This window comes from Zonotrichia albicollis, chromosome 8, assembly GCF_047830755.1.
Source record: "Zonotrichia albicollis isolate bZonAlb1 chromosome 8, bZonAlb1.hap1, whole genome shotgun sequence".
Lineage (NCBI taxonomy): Eukaryota > Metazoa > Chordata > Aves > Passeriformes > Passerellidae > Zonotrichia > Zonotrichia albicollis.
This window is the reverse complement of record NC_133826.1, coordinates 14,481,629-14,504,630: the sequence shown is the minus strand read 5'-3', so window position 1 is coordinate 14,504,630 and position 23,002 is coordinate 14,481,629. Positions and strand designations below refer to the sequence as shown.

The 23,002-nt window shown below is 39.1% G+C and overlaps 2 protein-coding genes across 3 annotated transcripts; one reads left to right on the top strand and one right to left on the bottom strand.

Moving 5' to 3' along the window:
- Positions 1 to 30: 30 nt before the first annotated feature.
- CTBS (chitobiase) lies at positions 31 to 6,358 on the top strand. The gene is made up of 7 exons (XM_005482129.3): positions 31 to 232; positions 555 to 693; positions 1,628 to 1,836; positions 2,442 to 2,613; positions 3,159 to 3,256; positions 3,918 to 4,079; positions 5,036 to 6,358. Exons 1-7 carry the CDS (start codon positions 107 to 109, stop codon positions 5,219 to 5,221), a joined length of 1,092 nt encoding a protein of 363 aa, XP_005482186.2. The 5' UTR covers positions 31 to 106; the 3' UTR covers positions 5,222 to 6,358.
- Positions 6,070 to 23,002, bottom strand: SPATA1 (spermatogenesis associated 1). Of its 2 annotated transcripts, XM_074546041.1 has the most exons (14): positions 22,843 to 23,002; positions 21,402 to 21,531; positions 20,440 to 20,546; positions 17,376 to 17,493; positions 15,320 to 15,373; positions 14,904 to 15,228; positions 14,585 to 14,791; positions 13,977 to 14,103; positions 13,772 to 13,832; positions 13,090 to 13,207; positions 12,173 to 12,298; positions 10,143 to 10,312; positions 9,110 to 9,208; positions 6,070 to 8,246 (listed from the first exon to the last, which is right to left on the bottom strand). In XM_074546041.1, exons 2-14 carry the CDS (start codon positions 21,435 to 21,437, stop codon positions 8,142 to 8,144), a joined length of 1,653 nt encoding a protein of 550 aa, XP_074402142.1. In that variant the 5' UTR covers positions 21,438 to 21,531; positions 22,843 to 23,002; the 3' UTR covers positions 6,070 to 8,141. The 2 variants fall into 2 exon arrangements, with proteins under 2 accessions (XP_074402142.1, XP_005482187.2); XM_005482130.4 differs by having other exon boundaries at positions 21,402 to 23,002.

Here is a 23,002-nt window from a genome sequence, read left to right as displayed (position 1 = left end):
ACGCTGGCCGAGCTCATTTGTCCCTGCACAGGCGGCGCGCTGGGCCCGACTCCGCCCGGGCCCGCCCCGGGGCCGAGGCTGCGCGGCCGGGCCGGCACCGGCGGCCATGGGGCGGCCGTGGGGCGGGTGGCTGCTGCCCGTCGGCCTCCTGCAGCTGCTGGGCCCTGCCGGCGCCTGCCCCTGCCGGGACCCGCGGCTGTGCCAACCCGTCACGGGCCCCGCCGGCTTCGAGGTGCGCGGCCCCGGCCCGGGCGGGCGCTGCCGGCGCAGGCGGGGCCGGGCCCGGCGGCAGCGCCGCTCGCAGCGAGTGCCGTGCCCCGGGCGACGCTCTGGAACGGGAGCCCTGCGCTCGGCCCGAGCCGGGCAGTGTCCCCGGGCAGTGTCCCTGGGCCGGGCAGTGTCTCCGGGCAGTGCCTGGGTCGGTGCTGCCCCGCACTCGGCCCTGGCTGCCATCCCTGCCCAGCGGGGATGTGCCGCTGCGGGAGCCGCGGGAGAGTGCTGCTCCTGCTGAGAAGCGCTCGGGGATAACCAGGTGCGTTTTACCCCTTTTCCAGGTATTCGTGTTTGATGTGGGGAAGGAAGCCTGGAAATCCTACGACTGGTCCAAAATTACCACTGTGGCGGCTTTCGGGAAGTACGATCCTGAGCTCATGTGCTATGCCCACTCCAAAGGCTCGAGGGTAGTACTGAAAGGTTGGTTACACTGGAACAACGTGGCTGTTTATGATACGGGAATAAGATAAGGTACACAGGGCTATATTACCTTGACATTTTACATTCACTTGTATGCAGAGTATTAAAATCATTAAGAGAATAAATTAATAAGGCTTTAATGAACCCTTGACATTTTGCACGTGCTGGTATGCAGGGTATTGAAACCAACAGTGGACTGTGCCACAGTAGTAACCAAACCATCCCAGTGACATCTTAATAAAAGTTCTCTTAACAGGGAACATCATTGCTATGGAGGAAGAGGGAGGAAATAAAACGCCTGTTATTTGGGTCTGTATTCTGGATCTTATGTGGAGTACCCAGAAGACAAAGTTAGGAAAGGGATTTTAAGTAATTTTTAGTATTTTGCACTTAAATGAATCCCTCTGTATTAGGAAGTGGTTGACTTTTAAAACATGAATACTCAGGAGCTCTGTGCAGGTACAAATGCTGATTAGAAAGACAAAGTCCATTAGCTTACATGTTGTAAATACCTTTTGGCTCTGTTGAGAAAAAGCAGAATCCAGGACTACAGTGTAAAAAGTAACAAAGGTTAAACACAAAAGTAGCTTTCTTGTAAATATGAGCAGTTAAAATGCTAAAAGTACTTTGACTTCAAGAAAGGTAATTTACAGTGGCTAAAAATATTAAGCAGAAGTAAGAAGATTAAAATTACAGAAAAACGAAAGGAACTTAATTTTAACACTACTCTCTCAAAAAACCTTGGTAATCTCTTCTGGGGTAGTTTCTCAAAGTTATGCTTGAGGAAAAAATGAACTCTTTTGTGTTTTACCAGTATTCATATGGGCATTTTTAATGTTGTGTTTAAATGTGTTAGTTAACTAAAGACAAACCTTTCCTTCCTACTATTTCTGTGGTGCAAATGCATGTTAACTCTTGAAGGCCTCTTGTCCAGGTGATGTACCTCTTCAGGAAATTGTTGATCCTGCTAAAAGAGCAGCATGGATATCCCAACAGGTGGACCTTGCAAAAAAGCAGTATATGGATGGAATTAACATAGATATAGAGCAAGAAGTTAATGAAACCTCCCCTGAGTATTATGCATTGACAGAGCTTGTTAAAGAAACTACAGATGCTTTTCACAGAGAAATAGCTGGATCACAGGTAATAATAATGTACTTTATACAAACATTAAATTTATCCTCAGGAAATGTAAGGACTTTTTGCAGTGCTGTTTAGCAGATGAATATGAAAAAGTTTATTCAGATTATGAATGTTAGCTGTGATATAATCTTGTGAGAATCACTCTTTTTGACCTGTGTGAATTTCAATGAGAGATGGGCCTTGCTGAGATTTCTACATTACAATGTTACTGCTATGTGTGAGCTGGCAGTTTTTAGTGTGCCTTAATGAATTGTTGAAAGTAGGGCAAATACAGCCTTCTGCAGCAAAAGCTTGATAGATTTTTGGTAAAGCTATCATGCAAATTTTCAAGATTTGCACCATGCTTCATATTTTTGGGGGTTTTCATATTATATTTTAATTTCTTTGGTGCTATATGTTCACTAATGGGGTACTCACTTTATTATCTTCTGTTTGTTTTATCAGATGAGCAGCTTCTTCTTTAGTTCATTATTATCAAGATGTGTTAAACTGTACCATTTGGGAAATACCGTCTTTAAAAGTCATAGGTTTTTGGGGTTTTTTTAGGAGATAACAAGGGCACCTAAGTGCCATACTTGGTACTAAAATGTGCATTTTTCCTTCAGGTAACCTTTGATGTGGCTTGGTCTCCAGCATGCATAGATAAAAGGTGCTACAACTACACTGGGATTGCAGAAGCCTGTGACTTCTTATTTGTGATGTCATATGATGAACAGAGCCAGATCTGGACAGACTGTGTTGCAAAAGCCAATGCTCCTTACCTGCAGACTTTAGTTGGTGAGGACAGAATACCTCCCCAGGAGTCAGAACATTGCCATTTGCTCACATGAGTAGATAGAAAAGAGGGCATTTTCTCAGACAGGTTTATTTTGCTATTGTTGCAGTGAGGCTTTGAGTGTGCTCAGATGTGTGTTGTCAGGGTATGAACACAGTGTCCCTGGTCCTTATGAGCCTGCTGGCAGACCCTCAGCCTTGTGTGTTGGTCCCTGTAACCTCAGGAGTGCAAAGAACGCTTTTGGAATGACAAATGGCAGCCAGAGCAGTGGTGTCTGCCTGGGACTGCAGGGAATCTGAAACATTTCTCTCATCTTTGTGACTTCTGCTCAGGGCAGATGGTTTTAAGTGTGAGAAACTGGAGCAGTTACTGGGATCTCAATAGAGCAAGCCTCTCAGTCACTGGAGAGTGCAGGTGAAGGCAAAGGACAGCTTGCACCTTGGCTTCTGGGTATCATGCTGTGAGTCTGGCCCTAAATTAATTGTAAGAATAAAAAGCATAGGAAAACTAAATGATGCAGGTTAATTTTTGTTTCCCTCAAAACTAGGATATGAAGAGTACATTGCTATGGGCATTGATCCTAAGAAGCTTGTGATGGGTGTCCCCTGGTATGGCTATGACTATGTCTGCCAAAACCTATCCACGGTAAGGTGAAGATTATTTGCCATCAAACTGTTACTTTTTTCCTTTGGAAAGATGTAACTATATTTTGGGAATCTTGTATTTGGACTGGGAAATACTGTGGTCTGATGGATAAGAGCATCAAGCTGGGACACAAACCAGAATCTTTTGCTTGGCTGATAACTCATGAGCAGTGTGTTACCAGAGATTTTAGCTCCTTAGGCAGCCTGAACCCCATGACATCCAAGCCCTGTGTTTGGCTAAGGAGCTATAAATGTTATCTCTATGAGAAGAGATGAAGTCCAAAGGCCCTACGACACTTGTATGTGCCTTCTGAACACCACTGTAAAGACAGGTGCAACAAACTATAGCAAACCTACTACTGTTAAGCATAGCAGTTTATGAGGTCTCAAATATTATACTTATGAAAAATGTAAGGGTCAATTAAAGGTGGAAAAGATAAAAATGTTTAAGCTGAAGGGCATCCATCCAGTCCTGTATTAAGATTAAAGAAAATGTAGCTGCTTTAATTTACTTTTCTCTACAAATAGTATCTGCTGGATTTGCTTGCAGATTTGGAATTCTTGTGGCCCTGACACCTTGTGTGAATTGTTCTTGGCTGTACTCCTATTCTGGAGTTGAGTGTATCTCACCTGAGACCCGTGGCTCCCTGTTTGTTTTCCAGGAGCATGTTTGTGCCCTCCCCAAGGTGCCTTTCCGTGGGGCTCCCTGCAGTGACGCTGCGGGGAGCCAGGTGCCCTACGCAGCCATCATGAAGCAGGTGAACAGTTCTCTCTCAGGGCTGCTGTGGGATCACGTGCAGAAGGCTCCATTTTATGAGTACAAGGTAGGAGTCTTTTTCCAAGCCACTGAGGTGTGGAGTAAACATTCATGAACCACAGATCTTTGACTATAAAGTTATTTGGGTTAGATTCTTCCTTTTATGTTTTCTATGTTTTGGTTTGGTTTGGTTTTTTTGGTACCGTAAAGGATTGCTGCAAATTTGTCTTGAATTCCTAGTCTGAGAGAGGGATGCAGTGCCTGAAGACTACAGGAATAATAACAATCTCTATTACTTTCTAGTCTTCTTGAGATACTGCATCATGTCAAAAAGGACATTTTGGCACAAAGACATCCTATTACTCCATCCTTCACTATTATTGTTACTTTCATGAGTTGATAAATGATTTAAACTAAAAATGATTCTGAGATGCTCTTAATTTTGTCTAGATTGATGCCTTGCATGCATGTTCTCTTCTGAATTTGTTTTCTACATAGACACAGTGAGAGTCCATAAATGACTGTGCTTACAAGAACACCACAGTGTGTCCAGTTTGTCTTGTTTCTGTAAACATTATTTAAGTTTCACATGTTGGTGATAAAAACATATTGTAAGCAATGACCAGGTAAAAGCAGCATAACCTTGATAAAATTTTATAACCTCCTCTAAAACTGTTTATTGCTTAAAAACCCCCACAATCTCTAATTAAATTCACCTGTTAGCTTAGATACCATATCTGACATTTTAGCTGTATTTAAAAAATATTAAAATACAAATTAGCAAAGTCTTTTCATCTAAATTCAGTTAAATTGTGTCACTGTTTTATAACTTATATTCTACAATTTAAAAAATCCAAATATTTAGCTTAGAATTTTTAATTGTCTTGTGTGACAAAGAATTGATAAATCAGGAGAATATTAAATAAATCTACGTAGCTTGTGTATCTCAGTTTTTAGTTGTACTTTTAACTGTGTTCAAGAGAAAATGTGATCACTGACACTGGTATTTAAATGTTTTTGTAGGATTCTGTTGGTCAGTTCCACCAGGTATGGTTTGATGACCCTCACAGCATCTCTCTAAAAGCAGCATATGTGAAGAGTCGAGGCTTAAGGGGCATTGGCATGTGGAATGGAAATAGTCTTGACTATTCTGGGGAAGCTGCAGCAGAACAACAAACCCAAGCAATGTGGCAAGCTCTGACACCATAAGAACTGTGTAAACCCTTGATTTAGAATGATAAAAATTGGTAATTTTTTATTTTGGCTTACAGTATCACAGATTTTGACTTTATATAAATATATTGTGATTAAAAAACTTTAAACTAGGCAAATCAATTTTATTATTTTATATGCAAAGTTGTATTTTCATTCTTCAGGAAGTTCCATTGTTGCTTTGGAACAACAATCCTTGTATCAGTAGGTTTTTTTTAAGACTGCTCATCTTTTTAATTTTTCACAGTTACTGTAAGTTGGTTAATGCTTACACCCAGTGTGTGTCTGGTAACAAAACCAATTGATGGATTTACAGGGCAGTCTCATAATGATGCTTTGCTAAAGCTGCCAGGTGCAGCAAATACTTATTCCTGTGTTACATGGAGCAGTCTCAGCCTTCTGACTTCCCAACCCAAACAATATTTTAGCTAAGTCACTCTAGAATCAGATTAAACAGAATACTGGAGAGACAGATTATTGATTATAGCCAGCTCAGTTACTCTTCTAGATGAAAAGATTTTTATGGACTGAAGAAATTACATAACATGAACCAGTTGCTGTTAAGATTTATATCAAAGTTGTTGTTAGAAAGGAATATTCAACAAACTCCAGTTTCACTGTGCTTATGTATCACATAAATTCCTCAGTTTCAAAAGCTGAAAATCTTTGACGTTAGCTTGAAGAAGAAGCATTAATATGAAGGTGACTTGGATGATGTTTCCTTCCATTTCAAACTACTTTACTTCCTGAAAACTAGAATTCAGAAGCTTATTTGATGAACTGCATATCTGTTTTCCCACACACCCTAAGATTTATTCAGTAGCTTTTTTTGTTTCTATGGGGTGTTGCCTCTGAGATAACAGGAGATTATGTTTTCTTTCCAGTTCATATTTTCATAAAATCATTTGCCTAAAGAAGTTGTATAACTTTTTAAAACACCTATAGTGATGTAAAGATTAGTTGGTGTTTACAGGATTTTTTTGTTGAATAAAATGCTGCTCTTGGTAAGGCTTGTAAACAATGTTTACAATGTTCCCTGTCTGTGCTTTACTTGTTCTACAGCTCACAGCCCACACTGCTTCTCTGCTTCTCAGAACTGTTTCACAACCAGATTAAAGTGCAACTGGGCCCTGCTTAAGTGACTCCATTAATTAAAAAAATTAAATAATTAGGTAGATGTAGTCATTTGTGGGCTTGGTGGGACTTTTGGTTTGGTTTGGTTGGGGGGCTTGGGGTTTTTTTGTCTGGTTGGTTGGGTTTTTTTGCTTGCTAAAGAGTTACCATAGTATGACAGCATTACCATAATGGCTACTGGGGACAAGACTGAAAGACTTCATCTGAAGTGTCTGCTTGATATTGCAGGAGATAGAAAGCAGAAGATGAAGCCTGCTGCTCTTACAGAAACTAAAAAATTCCCTTGACAAATCAGAAGCTTTTCACTAGAACACCACTCTATAAGTCTTAAGAGAAACACCTACATTTTATATATTACATATATATATATATATATATATATATATATATACACACACACACACACATATATGTACTTCATGTATTATTACTTAAATGCTTAAGTACTGTGAGATGGATATTTGCTGAACTGAGAATATTCTGCTATGAATATCTGACCTGCAAAATTCTGAGGGCCAGCTGACTTAATTATAAAACTCTCCTTCCTGTAGCAGTCAAGAATCATGAATTGGTAATACTATACTATAAATTTAGGTTCTGATATTCCAGTAGCTAGTAGCCTGCTTTCATATCTTAAATAAGACACAATTCTTAAATAGAGAATGTGAGCTTCAACCCTGAATTAGGCAAAAGTGGGTGTAGTTTTAATAATTTTTTCAATCCTTTAGCACTAAAATCTTTGTTAAGTCCTATCTTTAAGAAAATAAATTGGATAATGGGTGGTTTGACTCAAGACATTTCTAACTTAGTTCTTTTGAGAGCTGCATAATTTTCTTATCCCATAACTTATTTCCCATGAGTGTTTCACTTCCAGTTATAAATACAGCCTTGATAGCTTTTTAGCTGAGATTAATTCCTAGCATGTTATTCTTCTGCTCAATATAATAACATCTGGTTTGCAAAGAGGCAAACAGCAGAGTTAGAAAAAAAAGTCCTATGAAGAGGTTTCTGATTCCTCTTTCAGAGAATTGTTAATCTCAGGGAATGCATGATATTGGAATTAAGGAAAGGCAGAACATACAGGAGTGTAAATTGGACCAGGATCATCATTTTATTGGCCCAAGAGAAAGCTTTCAGGCAAGCTTTCAAACTACAGAACACACTTAATGTCTGTGTGCCTTTCCTAATGAGAGAGGGAACAAAATCAGCTAGGTATGGAATAAGGTGAGATTATCTGAGATTTTGTTTATGCTTCACAGTAATACAGTAATGATACATTGGTAATTTATATAGGCATATTTATAATGGCAAAAAACATACTCCAGTAAATAGCCAAATAAAGGATTACTGTTGCTGTATTTCTACATAAATTATATTTTAATAATTTCTAAAAAATAGAATGTGTGAGCCTGAAAATAAGGACAGAAGGTTACAGATTTTAGGTTTATTTCTTAGTAGCTATTTAGTTAATCAGAGAACATCAGCATACCACTGGTATGTTACACAATTAACTAATTTGCACTTTAAAAATAACAGCTTTGTTTCAGACATGTTTCTAGCTTAAACTGTATGTTTAAGTAGCTGACTGATCTTACAGTAAGTGAGATTTAAAAAGAAGTGAGCTGCATTACCTCAGTAGCATATAATACAAATTCCACAACATTTATATAGTTAATGTCTTTTTGCAAAATTACTTTAAGAACATACAAATTAATGCTCTGAAACTCTCTTTCCCATACACTAGAGAGCTGAACATTTCACAGATGTTACTCATGTCATCTTCTCAAATTCCTGATTTTCTGGACTGGAGAATTAAAGCTGAATGAATCTTCTTCTGGGTCAGTTCTGCTCTCAGTGCTTGTAAATCAGATGCTGCTTGCTTTCTCATCTGCAAAAGACCCATCATTTAAGGAATGGCAATTTAAGAAGGCTTTTTTTGGAGGCGACATGCATATAGGTTTATATAACTAAGACTGAATTTTATACAGGATGGCTGAATACGGAATGCATCTTTCATCTCTGAAATTTTATGTGTCCTAGCACCACTTTGTTCTGTAGTTTGCCTTGATGTTTTGGAAACAACTGCAAAAATAATTGTTCTTCCCACTCCTTGCGAGACAATGGAGGAGTCATAATAATTCCAACTACCCTGGAGTACCCAGTAAACAGGAGCATGGGCAATCTCTGTGATGTAGAACACTCCTATTTCAAGCTTTCAGAGCTGGAAAGCTGTCCAGTGTGAAGGCCTACACCACCTCTTCCTTCCAAAAAAAGTCATAGGCAACACTGATACAGAATTAAGCAGATGAAGAGGTCTGCAATCTTCTTAGACAGCTTTTTCTCTTTCTTAGGTTTTTTTGGGGACTTTTTTCATTTTTTTTCTCTTTATACCTTTTTTTTTTTTTAGGCATGGTCTATTTATTACTGCTCAGTGCCTCACCACACCAGGTGTATTTCTTCAATTACCTTTTGAATGAAATGGGAATTTCATGAACAAGATTGTGAACCTTAGCTTACATAGTACATTGAATATCTAAGTTGTTTGGATGCCATACATTCCAAATCATCTGATAAACTGTGTCCTGGAGTAATTTAGCTCAAATGCTAAAGTCACAACACCTGACACCTTAAAGCTAACAGCATAAAACAAGAACTGTTTAGCAAATATTTACATCATGTAATAATTGAGAAGTTCTAATGTTTTTCCATACATTGCCACATTTTGACTGTTCTAATCAAAAGGCACAGTACCTTAATTTCTATGAGGAGTCTCATTTTTGTATCCTCTAGCTTCCTCCTCAGTTGATGGAGTTCGTGCTGCACTGTGGCAATCCGGATGATTGTGTAATTCTGTGTGAAACAACAACAAACCTCGAGGTGCAGCATTAGTGCATCTGTCCCTCACTGGGTGTTCCTTCACCTCTCAGAAACAATCCTCTAACAACCTCTTTCCAAATTCCCTGCCTGCCCAGCTGGCTGGTGCCTGCCTGGCTGCACGTCGCTCACACAGGCTGGGGAGCACCCTTTGCTCAGCCTCACAGCTCTGCAAATCCCAGCTCCCTTCTCAGGGGGCTGCCCACTATAGAAAAGGACCAATAATGGGTCTGAGCATAGCCACAATGCAATGTCAACCCTACTCCTATTTTCATTTTGTAGATATTTCAAGATAGCTCCAATGATACATGTTTGTATATAATATACACTCTTAGATTGTACATGCACACATCTTTCAGATGCAAGAAAGGGACATCTATTTTTCCTAGGCTAACTTCAGTTTTGTTTTCAACAGCCTTGCTTCCATTAATGCATTTAGAAAATTAGCAGACACAAGTGTTGGAAAGGGTGTTTCCTCCTTTTCTTTTATCTTTTTTCTTTTTAATCCCTCTGAACTTCCTGTGAAACTCACAGTTGCACAATAGTTGAAGTGCAACCACTTCAAAAGCTACAGATATGTTTTGTGTGCTCCAAACATTCACTGCCTCCTTGTATGAAATCTTGGATGATAGAAACAAAGTAGAACTGAAAAATCCATTAACTACACTGAACAGAAGGGGATTTTGTTACAAAAAGGTACCAACAGAAAGCAGAAAGAAACAAATGCTCAAACTCAAGCACTTCTGCAGTCTTTTGAAGACAAATGGCCTGAAGGAACTCTGTCCCTCAGATCATTGAGCAAAAGCTAGTTTACAAGTCATTTGTTGATGATAAATCTGTTTCTTTATTTTATACAAAAAAAACCCCTCAGACTGTGAAAAAAGAGATAATAAATAATACAAGCAAATACCTTGGAGGTTGTTGTTTTGTTTGGTCGTTTTTGGCTATTTCTGGCTTCCAGTTGCAAGAGCAATTTCTGGTGGTAAAGCTCTAAATCTTGTTGCAGTTTGTTTAAAGTGTCCTCCAGTGAAACTGTAGCTTTCTTGGTTTCAAAGTACTTCTTCTTCCATTCCTCACGCACTGCACAGGAGAACAGTAACAGTGTTTGCTCTTGCTCACCTTACCATAAGGTTTGCTGAAGGCAGTCATGACAGCTCACCCCACAAGCTTCACCTGGCCAATGCACCCACTGAAACATGGCAGGAGGTTTCTTTAAAATAAACATGTAGTGAAAAAAATCTTCATTCAAGTTCGTTCTCTCTAAATGCAACTGAATTTTCACATAAACACCTGCAACAAAAGGCTCTATCTGTCCTCTGAGACAAAACACAGGGTCCAAACCCAAAGTTTATTCAGTCTGGCTGTTCTGCAGCACCTAAGTGCTCCTGTGAAGAGTGGTCTGCCCAGCACAGTCTGAATTCCACAGCTCTACTGTACCAGAAAATGTAGCATTGTAGATTTAAGCAAAATTTATGCTCTTCATGGCCAGAGATTTTGAACACCTTCATTTTGACATCCCAAATTATAGGAAACAGTTAGTTACCTATACACTTCACTATGATTCCTCCTATGTTGTCAGTGTGCTATCAAGAGGTGGCACATAAATGCCCCTGTATGTGCTGTGGCAATCTTATGGCCACTGCATATCTGCAGTGTCTTAAATGAATCCCTTCTTTTGAGGCATAGTTTGTGGGAGCAGGACAAGTGAAACTCACCCAAAACAGCTCAGCTGTTGGAGGATGACTCTGTGCCAGGTAACTGAGAGTGCCTGTCAGCATGGCACTCTTAGGAGGATATTAAATACAGACTTGGATGGCTGTTACTGTAGAAAATGCTCTTTCCTTAATACCTTGTAAAGAAACATGCTTGCTACATGCCCTTACTTACAAAACTCTTCAGGTCTGATAAAATAAATTCAGAGGTACAGATGCTTCTTACAGAACCTGCAGAAGCTGTTTGAATCCTTGTGAAATAACCTTTATTTTACCTAACTGGATAACATAATTCAAGGCAATGCAGGTGCCATTTAGGGCTTATCTCTACCTTGAATTGCAGCTCCATGCTATTACAGAGTTACTGCTTCACACACCCAAGTTTGGGGTTTTTAAATACAAATTCCCCAGGGTGCAGGGTGCAGTGCAGCCATGTCCTTAGAGAATAACTGAAAGAATGGGCTTCTCTCCTTCCAATGAGCTACAAGTAATATTTGGGACTAGTAATGACTTAGTGACATTTAAACACAAAGAGAAAGCTCTCAAAACATCAAAATTATTAAATCTCATTTCTATATAACTGGGATGGGACTTAGGGAAGATAGTTTTAAGTATAAACTTGAAAATAATTTTATGAAGAAAATTTGTGTGAAATTTCAATGAGATTTGACCTTGTTAAAAACCAACGTTTGTCAAGCTTGTCACAACAGGCTTGGAACCTCCATGTCACAAGCTGAATACCATTGGATAGGGGGAACAAAAATTATTATGCTGCAATTTACCTGAAGTCCTATTAACACAGTACAAGCCTCTGTAAGCACCTTGTAAGCTAAAGGCAGGATTAGAAAATGCCAGGTTGCCCTGGGCCTCAGAGAGAAGCAGCCTGCAGTAGCTCTCTGAGCACTGCACATACATGAGACATAACTTGAATAGTTTAGGAAAGCCAGAACAACGTTAACTTTATAAGACATGCCACAAAAAAACCAACCAACCAACCAACCAACCAACCAACCAAAAAACAAAAAAAGCCCAAAAAAACCTGGAAGGAAACATTGCAACATTGAATTTTTCTAGCATGCTATTACACAAGATGAATCTTCTTGGAGCTATTGGTTAGCAGACTGTTCTCTTTGTAAATAAGCCTACTGACAAGGAGACAAATATTTTCACATTGGTTTCACTGTAATTTCTCAATCAGCCCAAATTCCAAGATAAATTAAAAGTGTACCATGGTATTTCCTCAGCTTATTTTGTTCCAGTAGCCCTTTAGCTTTTTTTCTCAGTTCTTCCCTAGTTTTTTCCATGTGCCTTCTGTCTTCCTTCATTTGTTGCAGTTGTTCTGCCATCCTGTTTTCTAAAGATATTACAATTATATTTAGCAAGCATTTGAATATTCTAAGCACAAAGGATCAGTCAAGACTTTTGTAATGCACTCATCACAAATAATGCCAAAAGCTCTGTCAGAACAAGCAGTGGAAACAATTTCATTTTAATCAGGTTTCATTTTAATCTAACTTTTCAGAATGGCTGGTGCTTTAGAAAAAGATGGAAATCCAGCATGCATCCAGGCATGTACACACACATGCAAACAAACATATTTCTGTATGTTTAGACAATGTATCACTAAAACTATGTAAGCAAGAAATATATTCACTCCATACATTGCAAACTCTTCTCAATGAAGCCTAAAAAGCCTCCAAAAGACTATTTCCTGCTTAAAATACATTGCAATAGAAACTGTAGAGAAATCTTGCTTGAAACTCCAGCTTCCAGGACAATATCTGAGACTTTCACTAGTCTGCAACAATAGGTCTAACAATTAACTTCTCACTATCCTCCCCCTCAGCAACACCACTTGTGGTTTTCTTTGCTACATTCTCACTTGAGCCTGCAGCATTTAATCTGATCTCCCTCCTTTTCTCCTTCCATCCACTTGAGAAGTTGGGTTTTCTAGTGCTGGGAACTTGCAAAGCTCAAGGACAGCCCATGCAATCATAAATACCTGGAATTTTCCATTAATAAATTAAAATTTGTAACAATACTGTGAATTAATGCATGTATAGTGTAGGTATTTATGTCTTCATTGAGTCTTCAGTCTTGATTAAAAGTTCACTTCCTTGTAATTTCTTGGAATCATGTACTCACTTGCTGCCTGAATTACAGGAACTTGAGCTGGATTTACAGTAAATGCCAAAAAAGGTGAACTAGGAGCTGAAATACACTCTTTTGGACAAGTAAGATGATTTTGCTTGTTTTCATCTGCCTATAGAGTCAAAAGACACAACTATAAGTACATCACCATAATCCTGAATAGTTACATTAGACACATGCCCTGAAAGTGGCCTGAGTGAAGGAGAGGGCTGAATTAGACTTCAGGCAGGATTTTTTATATTCTGTTACCAGTACCCATGTCCACTAAATTGCAAACAAAATGAGAGCACTAAACACTTCCATCACAGAGAACACACAGACAAAACTACAGATTATTGCTACTGCTTTTTGTCCATGCCCATAACCCACAAGTTACTGACAGTCCCATGCAAGACCAGGAGCTAAGGGCCTTAAAATGGCCACCTGGTTTGTTAATTATGAAATCAAAACCTGCCAATTTCTAAACTAAAATTTGTAATTGTAGATTTTAATTGTTTAGTTGATATTCATTAGAAAATCTAAGCTAAGTAGCACAGCATGAATAAACTTTTCTCAATTATTCTCAAATCCTTCATATTTATAATGAGTCACCAGTCTTACAAAATTAGACTGTTTCTAGGTGGAGGACTATATTTATTGCTCAAGATTACTAGGAATGTTACCTTGAAAAACATACCTGATTATCCAGTTTTTCACCAAGACCAGCTGTAGTCTTCTTAATTCTGTTTTGCTGCAAGCTAAGATAAAATCAAAAAAACAAGTGAACATTCACCAAAATGTTTTTTCTCTCCTTTTCTTTCATTTATTTGAAGTCTATAAAGTAAGTTTGTATTGGTGAATTAATATTATCCATTATTTTAGGAGATGTATTATTTGCTAACCTTTGTTTTTTGTGGACATAATCTGTAGTTTGGTCTTCCCTTATTTTAAGAATTTCAGCATCCTGTATTCTGTCTCTTCTTAATTTGGTATCTTTTTGGTGCTCATTATTTTCCATGTTTGCCAGTTCTGTGACAGGATAGTGATGACAAAAATACATAGATTACACTTGCAAAAATCAGGCTGGTTTGACTGTCAATGACTGGGCTTTCTAACCTGTACTGGAAATTCAGTGAATCAACAGCAAGTGGTGTTATCTCTAGGATTTGGAAATGCTCCATAAACAACAGAAGAAAGAAATCAAGGGGGGAAGAAAAGGTATTTCTGTTATTAGAATTTATATCTGATTAATTCTGGTGATTACACAAATGTATCAGCTACAGTAAAGTGTTTCTCTATATCAGCACACAGTGCTAATGAAGGATCACATCTCTCTGAAACATATCATCATTATTTTTAAAAAATGGAATATTGCTCTCATAGTGCTATTCCAACTTACACTTTAATTACAGATTTCTTAAAACTTAGCTTTACTTTGCTTTAGCAAAAAAGACAATAACAAAGATGTGTACCCTTTTGATATTTAATTGATTTTGGAATCTTTGGTTACCCTGGCCTTGTTCATCACTGTGGTTTACACGAGTAAGAGCAGTTCCTTTGGCTTTGTCATTCCACTTAGGAGCATTGCAGTCTTCTTCACCTTGGCTGAGATGATTCTGCTCAGAGGTCTGTAATACCAGATCCCACTTTCCAGACTGCTGGTCTGCAGGATTGGAATGACTTGGTGTGAAGAGAGATCCATCAAAACTACTTTGATCTGTATAATAATTGATAATATGACAGAGATATTATTTTACTGTAAATGTTAACCATAATATTTACTTTTCTTCTCATTCATCACCCTCCTTCACCACACTGCTTAGGCTTACCTTTTTCTTCAAACTGTTTTTCTGGAATCCTGTTGTTATTGTCTTGCTTGTTGTTTGTGTGTGAAACTGGAACAGACCCTTTCTCACCCCATTCCACAGGACTGGGCACTTCCACATTTTCTACCTGAGGCCTGCTTTGTATTCTTTCGAAAAATGGTTTGCCTTTTTCAGGTTTCTGTTGGGAAAGGCTGGATAATCTTGATCCATGACCAAACCTATTAGCTTCTTCACTAATGTGATGTTTCTGTTGAGGTGATGATAGCAATGGATAAACATTTTCAAAATATTCCACTCCAGGTAATAAATATAATTCAGGATAAAGTGCCTGAAATTGCAGATTATATCCATCAGACACAAAGAAAATGTGCAATGTAAAGTTTCTGAAAATGGTACCTTACAAACCATTCAGTACTTACATAAGGAGGAGCAAATGACTTCAGTTCTAGTTCTGTTTCCTGCTTTGCTTTCACCTCAGGAGATAAAGTATGGAAACATATCAAATAAAATACTTTTTTCATCAATAGTGTTGCATGTGACACATGCATCTATCGTCATTTTTACACATTGCATTCTTTTATAACCATCACTATAATCTGTAATGGCCTTATGGGGTAAAAGTATCTCAGACTACATTTGTATTTTCTGACAGAGTTCTGCAACTTTGTCTATTTTTCAAAATCTTAATCAGACCCACAAAATTACATGCACGTACTGAATGATTTTTTATCCTTTTCACTTTCTCTTATGGTTCAAAGGACCTGATCCAACAGTCCCAAGAAAAGAAAACTTGCAACTTTCTTTATCAAAAGTTGCTTCAAGCCGAATCTGGACAGAAATGCTGAGTCTCACATAATTTTCTCTATTTCCCTAATACAGTAATGCAAAACATGGAATGTATATGGAAAAAAAGTCAAATATTATCCTATGTCTTCTTGTATTTATCATTTTCCTTCATATTCTTTTTGTGACATACACTTTTGCATTTAAACAGTTGTCCTGAAAACAAAGTCTAAAATAGTCAATATGTATTTCAAAGATGTGCTCCAATGTAAGGAAAAGAAATCTGAGCTTACATTCAAATAATTATATTGAATTAAACACAAAGGTTGTATATAAAAAAGGAAGAGCAAATGAACATGATTTTAGTTTATGTTTATCTTTTCATTTAAGAGACCCCTGCTTGCAAGTAGGGCACAGCTCTTAGTTCTGCTTACATTGTAAAAGTTGTGAAACAGAAGACCAAGGGGAGAGAACACTCAACAAATATTTGATCATGGAGATGCAATTCAATGAGGTTACCATGACCCTAAACAATAAATAAAGCAGTTGGTATATTGCTTTACTCTTTGCTCTAAAGTTAAACATCAAGCAACAGTAAATACCTCAAAGAAAAACTGTATCTTTCATTTGTCTCTATAAATCCTCATGTAGGTTACCAGTACCTTTAATTCTCTATTAACATAAAATATTTTATTCATTTGCTGACATTATAAAGGCAGGAAAATTTCTCCATTTATCTCTGAACTATGTGGGGATGAAAATGAATCATCTTACTTATTGTCATCCAGTTAAGAAGACCTCAATTCACTGAAACATATGAATACTTTCCAATTTAGATTATATCACACTCTTTTAAGTTTCTTTTCATGTATTTTCACCTAGTTTTTGCATATCACTTAGTATTTATTCTAGTCTCTGTGAGAGTGATTTTAGTGATAATTCAACTAGAAATGAAATAAAGAATGGCACTGAATTTCCTGCTCGTAGTTAATTTCCAAATTCATGAGAAAGAGGTGAAATGAGACATGGAAAAAGTATTCTATAGTTACATAAATGACTTACATCTTTGTGTGTTACATGAACAAACTTTCAGTTGGACTAATTTTGAAGGTTTTTTAATCTTTAGCTATATTTTGTAAGATATATATGTAGAACTGATGGAGGAACAGTTATGATTCACACATGTAGGGGTTTCATTACTGACATCTCAGGCTGTATTATTGGACTAAACAGTGGAACTTCCAGAGAAGCTTTTATTCAGAGAATGATATCTTAAATGCTTTTGGCAGGTCACAGCAGGAGCCATTAGAGGGACTCTGACGGAGCTTCCATTGCACTTTGTCAACTGAATAATTCCCAACCTTGTACAGGTAGTAATGGCCTTATGGGTTTGGGTTTTTTTAATGCAACCAGATTTGTCATATTTAATCCATGGATTTACCAAAACCATTATATTTTCACTGGATGTTGCTTTAAAGGGTACTTGTAATACAACTGTCCAGCTTTGCCCTTGCACTTGGGGAAGCAGATATGCTCTGGCAAGAGCTTAGGCTGCAGCATGTTTAAAAGAAATGCTAACAATGCCCTTAAAATTATCTCTACTTTATGTGATATTATTTCATCTGCAGGAATGAAATCTTAGCTTTACATCATATAACAGAAAAGCATTAAAGAAAAAAAAAATTAACTTACCACTGCTAGTTTTTTCCCAATGCATTTTAAAAATCTGAATTTATCTGCGACTGTCACTCCACCCAGGTACTCTCCAAGCCTCTCCCGCAGCACTCTTAGTGTGATGTGAGGAGACACCCTAGAATGTTGTCATTCATTAATACATCTGTAAGACCAAATAATGATGGCTAGTTAGTAGGAGGGGGAAGATGAAGGTCTGTGCATGCTGGCTTGCACAGCCAGAATGACCCAAACTGGGAGCTGTGTCCTAGAACTGAAGCCAGTTACAGACAGGCCAGAGGGTTTTGGGGTGGCACTCAGAACACTGCACCCCAAGGGCTGTCCCAACATTAACCAGCAAGACTCACCTTGTACACACAAAGGGAACACATGGAAGCAGACAAAATATGAAATTTACTTCTTCAGAATGCTGTTGCTCATCTGCAGATGAATAACAACACCACTGGAAGCTACAGTCATGCACTTCCATATAAGTGACACAGTTTCATGGGGCTGGACCAGGACTGTTGAACATTCCCTTCAAGCACCCAGGACCAGAGGAGCCTTCAGCACTGTCCACTTCAAGCAACAGGCACATTCCTTTGCTTTTGTCTTTTCCAGCACAAATTCACAGTTGGGTGTGTGCATGCAAATGTATTTTAAATAAAAACCAAACACTGCAGTGTGAACATTTCCACCATGATTTGAGGATGAGAATGTTGACACAAATATGAATTACATAATTTAATGTACTACTTGAAAGTATGCAAATATTTAGGTAATGAGCTCAGTAGAAAGATCACTACAGAATAAAAAGCATCTCTGCACAATAAATCCAAATGTGCCAGAGGCATACCAAAGCACTGCAGCACAGCACAAGCAATTCTAATTGTTCTAAGCTGCCATATAAGAAACCAGGGAACAAATGCAGGCCTGAGACTGTTAATCACCCACTCTGATTAAGTGGCAGGATGATTTTGGCCCAGGCAGCTCTGACTCCTCAAGCAATGCACAGACACAGCTTGGGGGACAGCACATGCCATTTTCAGCAAACAGTACAGACAAGGACCTGCCAGGTCTTCAACATTACTCTGTCAAGGTTTGTTTGCATTGCAAGCAGCCCTTTAGGCCTTCAGCTCACAGCTCAAGCATGTAGTAAAAACACTGCCATTTTCATCTCATGAACACAATGCCTGCCTTGTATTATTTCAAATACCCTGGACTTAGAGGACCCTCCTCAAGATCACAAAACGTCTGCAGAGTGGACACATCTACAATTTATAATGGGGGAAAAGTATCTAGGTATCCAGATCCTGAGATATAGGGCAGAAATTTATCTCAAAATTGTTTGCCAGTGCAGCTGCTAGGAAAATGCAATAATATTAGTCTGTCACTTGCTGCCACTGGCTGGCAGAAAACAGTCACATACAAGTACCTTGTTTCAGGGTGTCCCTTTAAAAGCAATGCAAACTAGAGCTCATTGCAGGTATCTCATCTAGAAAAAATAAAAGTTTGGCTTCTGTGGTGAGGAATGAGGAATGGAAAAAAAAGCTCACAGAGGCTAAGAAATCAAGTTCATGGGAACAAGAACTCAGGGCCATAGAAAATTACACCCTTAACATCTTCCTCTAATTTCACAGCTAATGGAAGTGGCCTGTACTTTGACCTAGGAATCCTTTGAAAAGCTGACTCAGACAGCACTGGGATTGTCAAGCTGACTGAACAACAGAGCTATCAACAGGTCCAAGCCACAGGAGTACCAGCCATTCCCTCTCCTGGATTATAATAAAGGAAGTTTTTAAAAATATTTTTTGTTTTTAAAGATAGTGATTCCCTGGCCAGGTATGAGTTATGTTAATGCTAATGTCCTTTATCATTGCATAGTATCCCTAGAAGAATTAATTTGCAATTATCTAAGGGTCATTAGCAAGCAACACTATCCAGGTAGATACAAACCCACTGAAATCAGTGAGAATCCTAATTTAATTTCATGCCTCAGTGAAATAAATTTTCACTAGAAAATATAGGGCAGTGGCAGATGTCTATGACATGAAATGAAGTTACCACTTCACACCTGTATTCTGCACCTCTGCTGCAGACTAGAACAGCAAACAAAATGAGTTTATGCTCTTATTTTCTCTGGTTTTGAGCAGCCTTTCAACAGAAGCAGCTGTGAGAATGAATACATTCTGCCCTACATGCTCCTACCTGACTGCTGTTAGTCTATTCAGCTACACTGTATATTGTCTCAAGTGGACAATACAAGACTCAATTTAAACTAATTAAAACCTCTATTCCCTGCACTTTTAGATGAATTGGCAGCTTTTGCACAGATGCAGACAAGATGTATGTAAAAGCTCAGTTTCAGTACACATCTTTACATTATTTTATTTTTCTACAACTTCTCACCACACTAGATACTGAATTTTGTGAGCAAAGTGTTTTAGGAGTATTAAAAAAAAAAAAAAATTAAAGTTTTGACAGATGAAAAATACAACTCCTTGTGCCAGGTTTGAGCCTAGGACTGGGAACCAGGGTATTCTTTCACTAAGTCCTTTAAACAGCTACCTGAGAGCACACACAGTGCACAGCGTTGTGCACAGCTCTCACTTTCTTCTTTCAAGAAGAAAGAGGAAATGCTGCTGGTTCGTGGGCTGTAAGGCTTTCCCTTGAGAAACAAGGCTTCAGCTCTTTCTCTGGACTGAGAGAGCTCAGATCACCCTACCCCTGTTCCTGGGAACTGACAGGCTATCCAATCTTCATCAAGCCATTCTCTTGAGGCTGGCCCATTGCCCAGAAGTATTCCAGCTTTTGATAATCAGACTCAAGGAGACAGAAAGAATGTAAGATATGGTATGATAGCACTGCTCTGGAAGTACTTTTCAATGTCTACACCATGCCTGACATAGTACAAATGAACACAATGCTGGTTATGGTCACCACTTACACTCCAGACATTTCATTAGACAACAAGTTTCTGCTGCAGACGTAATTGTGCTCTCTAGAGCAACAATTGGACTAAAAGTTGGACTGAAGGACAGTGTGAAGGACCTACCATGCACATGAAACCCAAAACCACACTCACCTTATAAATCCAGCTGAGACAAATTTGCTAGTAAGAGCTACAGGAACTGTATTCAGCTTGAAGTTCCACACTTCTGCTGGGACACAAAAAACATGAAGTTCCAACAGCTAGAAAAAAGAACAGATGTAAATGTATTATCATCCTCTTCCTATACACTTTGGGTTTTTTTTAGGTGGACTTCCAATTTGTGTAGCAGGAATGGTTCCTTTGGTACTTGCACAGGGACTAGAACAGTGAGGCCCTGTCTCACAGTGATGACTAGATTGTGACAACAGTGACAGCAGAGCAATTTGTGACTGAGTGCCAGCTGAAATAAGTCACATTAGAACAAGCTCCCCAATGGAAGTGAGATAATGGAGAGTCTGTGCTACTGCTGTGTATCACTGTGACAGCAATGGAGAGATCTTACCAAAACCAGCTGATACTCTGGAGAGTGTCATGACTACAAGAATCCCTCAGCTGAAATCCTACCTTTGTTCATCTCATAAAAAATGCAAAGCCCTGAAAGCTTGATTCAAATAACACCACAACTTTACTGTAATCAAGGAAAAAAAATCAGAATATTTCTGACTGTTTTAAATAATATTAGCTACCTTGGAAACACAAAAATATTCCTGCTAATGTCTGCAAAAAGAATAACTAAGCTGGCTCTGAGCAAGGTTCACTTGGGCTGTGTTGAGACCTGTGTCAGTTGTTGCACTGCTAATTTCCAGCTCTTGATATTTTTAGTAAAACTCAGATAGTATTGACAAGGGTGATACACTTCCCTTTAACTAAAAACCATGCAAATAATCTATATTAAATACTTCTGCAAGTGTTGAGTTACTTAATATGAACAAGAAAATAATTCTTTCTACATATGCTATTTTAAAAGCAAGTATTCTAGAACCTTATTTTAATGTATTCTTATTTTTTGTTTGTGATATCTAAAAAATCTGTGTGGAAAACACAAAATCTCTCACCTGTGAAGTTCGAGGTCTCATTTGATTCAATGACATGTTGGTCCCTCTGTGTGACCACAGCAAATGCCAGGAAGGCTTTCTAATTTTCTTTTTGATTGAAGCATTCTTTAAGAATGAGTTTCATGATAATCTGTTGTGACAGAAGTTACTCCATAAATATCCTTTTTTCATTTACTGATCTTCATTCCACTAATGAAAACGGAAGTTGTGTCGGTGCTGAGGCAGAAAGCTTCCAGCTAACTGCAAACACAACCAACCACACCTTCTACACAAGTGAGTGTCACCTAAGTAACTGGGGAAATTGCTAAATCATAGCCCTGAGCCTCTGAGATCTGCCCTAGAGCATTTCCTCTTAACATTTCCTCCCCTTTCATAAAAATATGAATTTGGTAGTATACAATTTTCTATACAATTCCACTGTTTTCCTAAAGACAGAGACCTAAATCCCCATAAAGCAAGATTCTTGCAGGACCTGGATCTGATAAAGTGATGGTTATTGTGAACTGCAGCAAACACATTGTGCCAGCCAAATGCAGTGTTCTGAGGAAACGTGACTGTGCCGGGCAACCATGGCAGAAAAATACTTCCATAAATTATAACCAGGGCTCTGTCCTAACATTGTTGTAGAATCAGGGAACAGTTTGGGTTGGAAGGGACCTTGGAAGGCCAGTGAGTCCAAGCCCTGCAGCGAGCAGGGACATCTCCCACTGGGCCAGGTTGCCCAGACCCCCACGTCCAATCTTGAATGCTTCCAGGGGTGGGGCATCTCCCACCTCTCTGGTTAATCTGTTCCAGGCTTTTACCACCTTTAATGTAAAAAACTTCTTCCATTCACTTCTCATCAACCCTCTCTTAGTTTAAACTCATTCACGTGTTCCTATTGCAACAGGCCCTGCTAAAAAGCTTGTTTCCATCTTTGTCTTTTTGTTAGGAGTTTCCTTGGTGTTCTCTTTGAAGGCTCTTCCAGCCCCTCTGAGGTTACAAACCTCCTCTGGATTTTCACCTACTGAACTCAGGCGCTGTTCTGCTGTCAACAAGAGATTGCTCTACCCCAGCTACTTCTAATTCACCTGCTTTTGAGCACGAGCGATCAGACCTTTCAAGTCTCACTCTGGGGCTGTGGAATTAAGATTTCTTCATGTCAGTGGGAAATACCTGCTTAACAGGGTCAGTGTCTTTACTTGCAAGCTCCCTCAAATGGCCCGGGTGTGACACCCATCAGTGCCCCGGTCACCGCCCGCCACAGGCAGGCACAGCACGGGCTGCTGCCATTGCTCCCGCCGACAGGGAAGATGCTGTACCTGACGTCACCCCGTGCCCCGCTTCACGGCCGCTCCCGGGCACTTCCTGCAATGAACAGGACCAGAAAACTGATCCTTCAGGCTACAGTCAACACTCAAACTGCTAGCACGAACTAAGTTAGGAACTTCATTCATTGCACCTCAAAATGGCCCCCAGATTGGAACCCAGTGGGTATAACCACCAGGACTCGCCGCCTGGGTGCGAGAGCAGCCTCCCCAGCAGTCCCCATGATGAGTGTGTGAGGGCGGGCCCGTCCCGGCACACGGCCTGGCCCCGGTGCGCAGGCGCCGCGCTCCGGG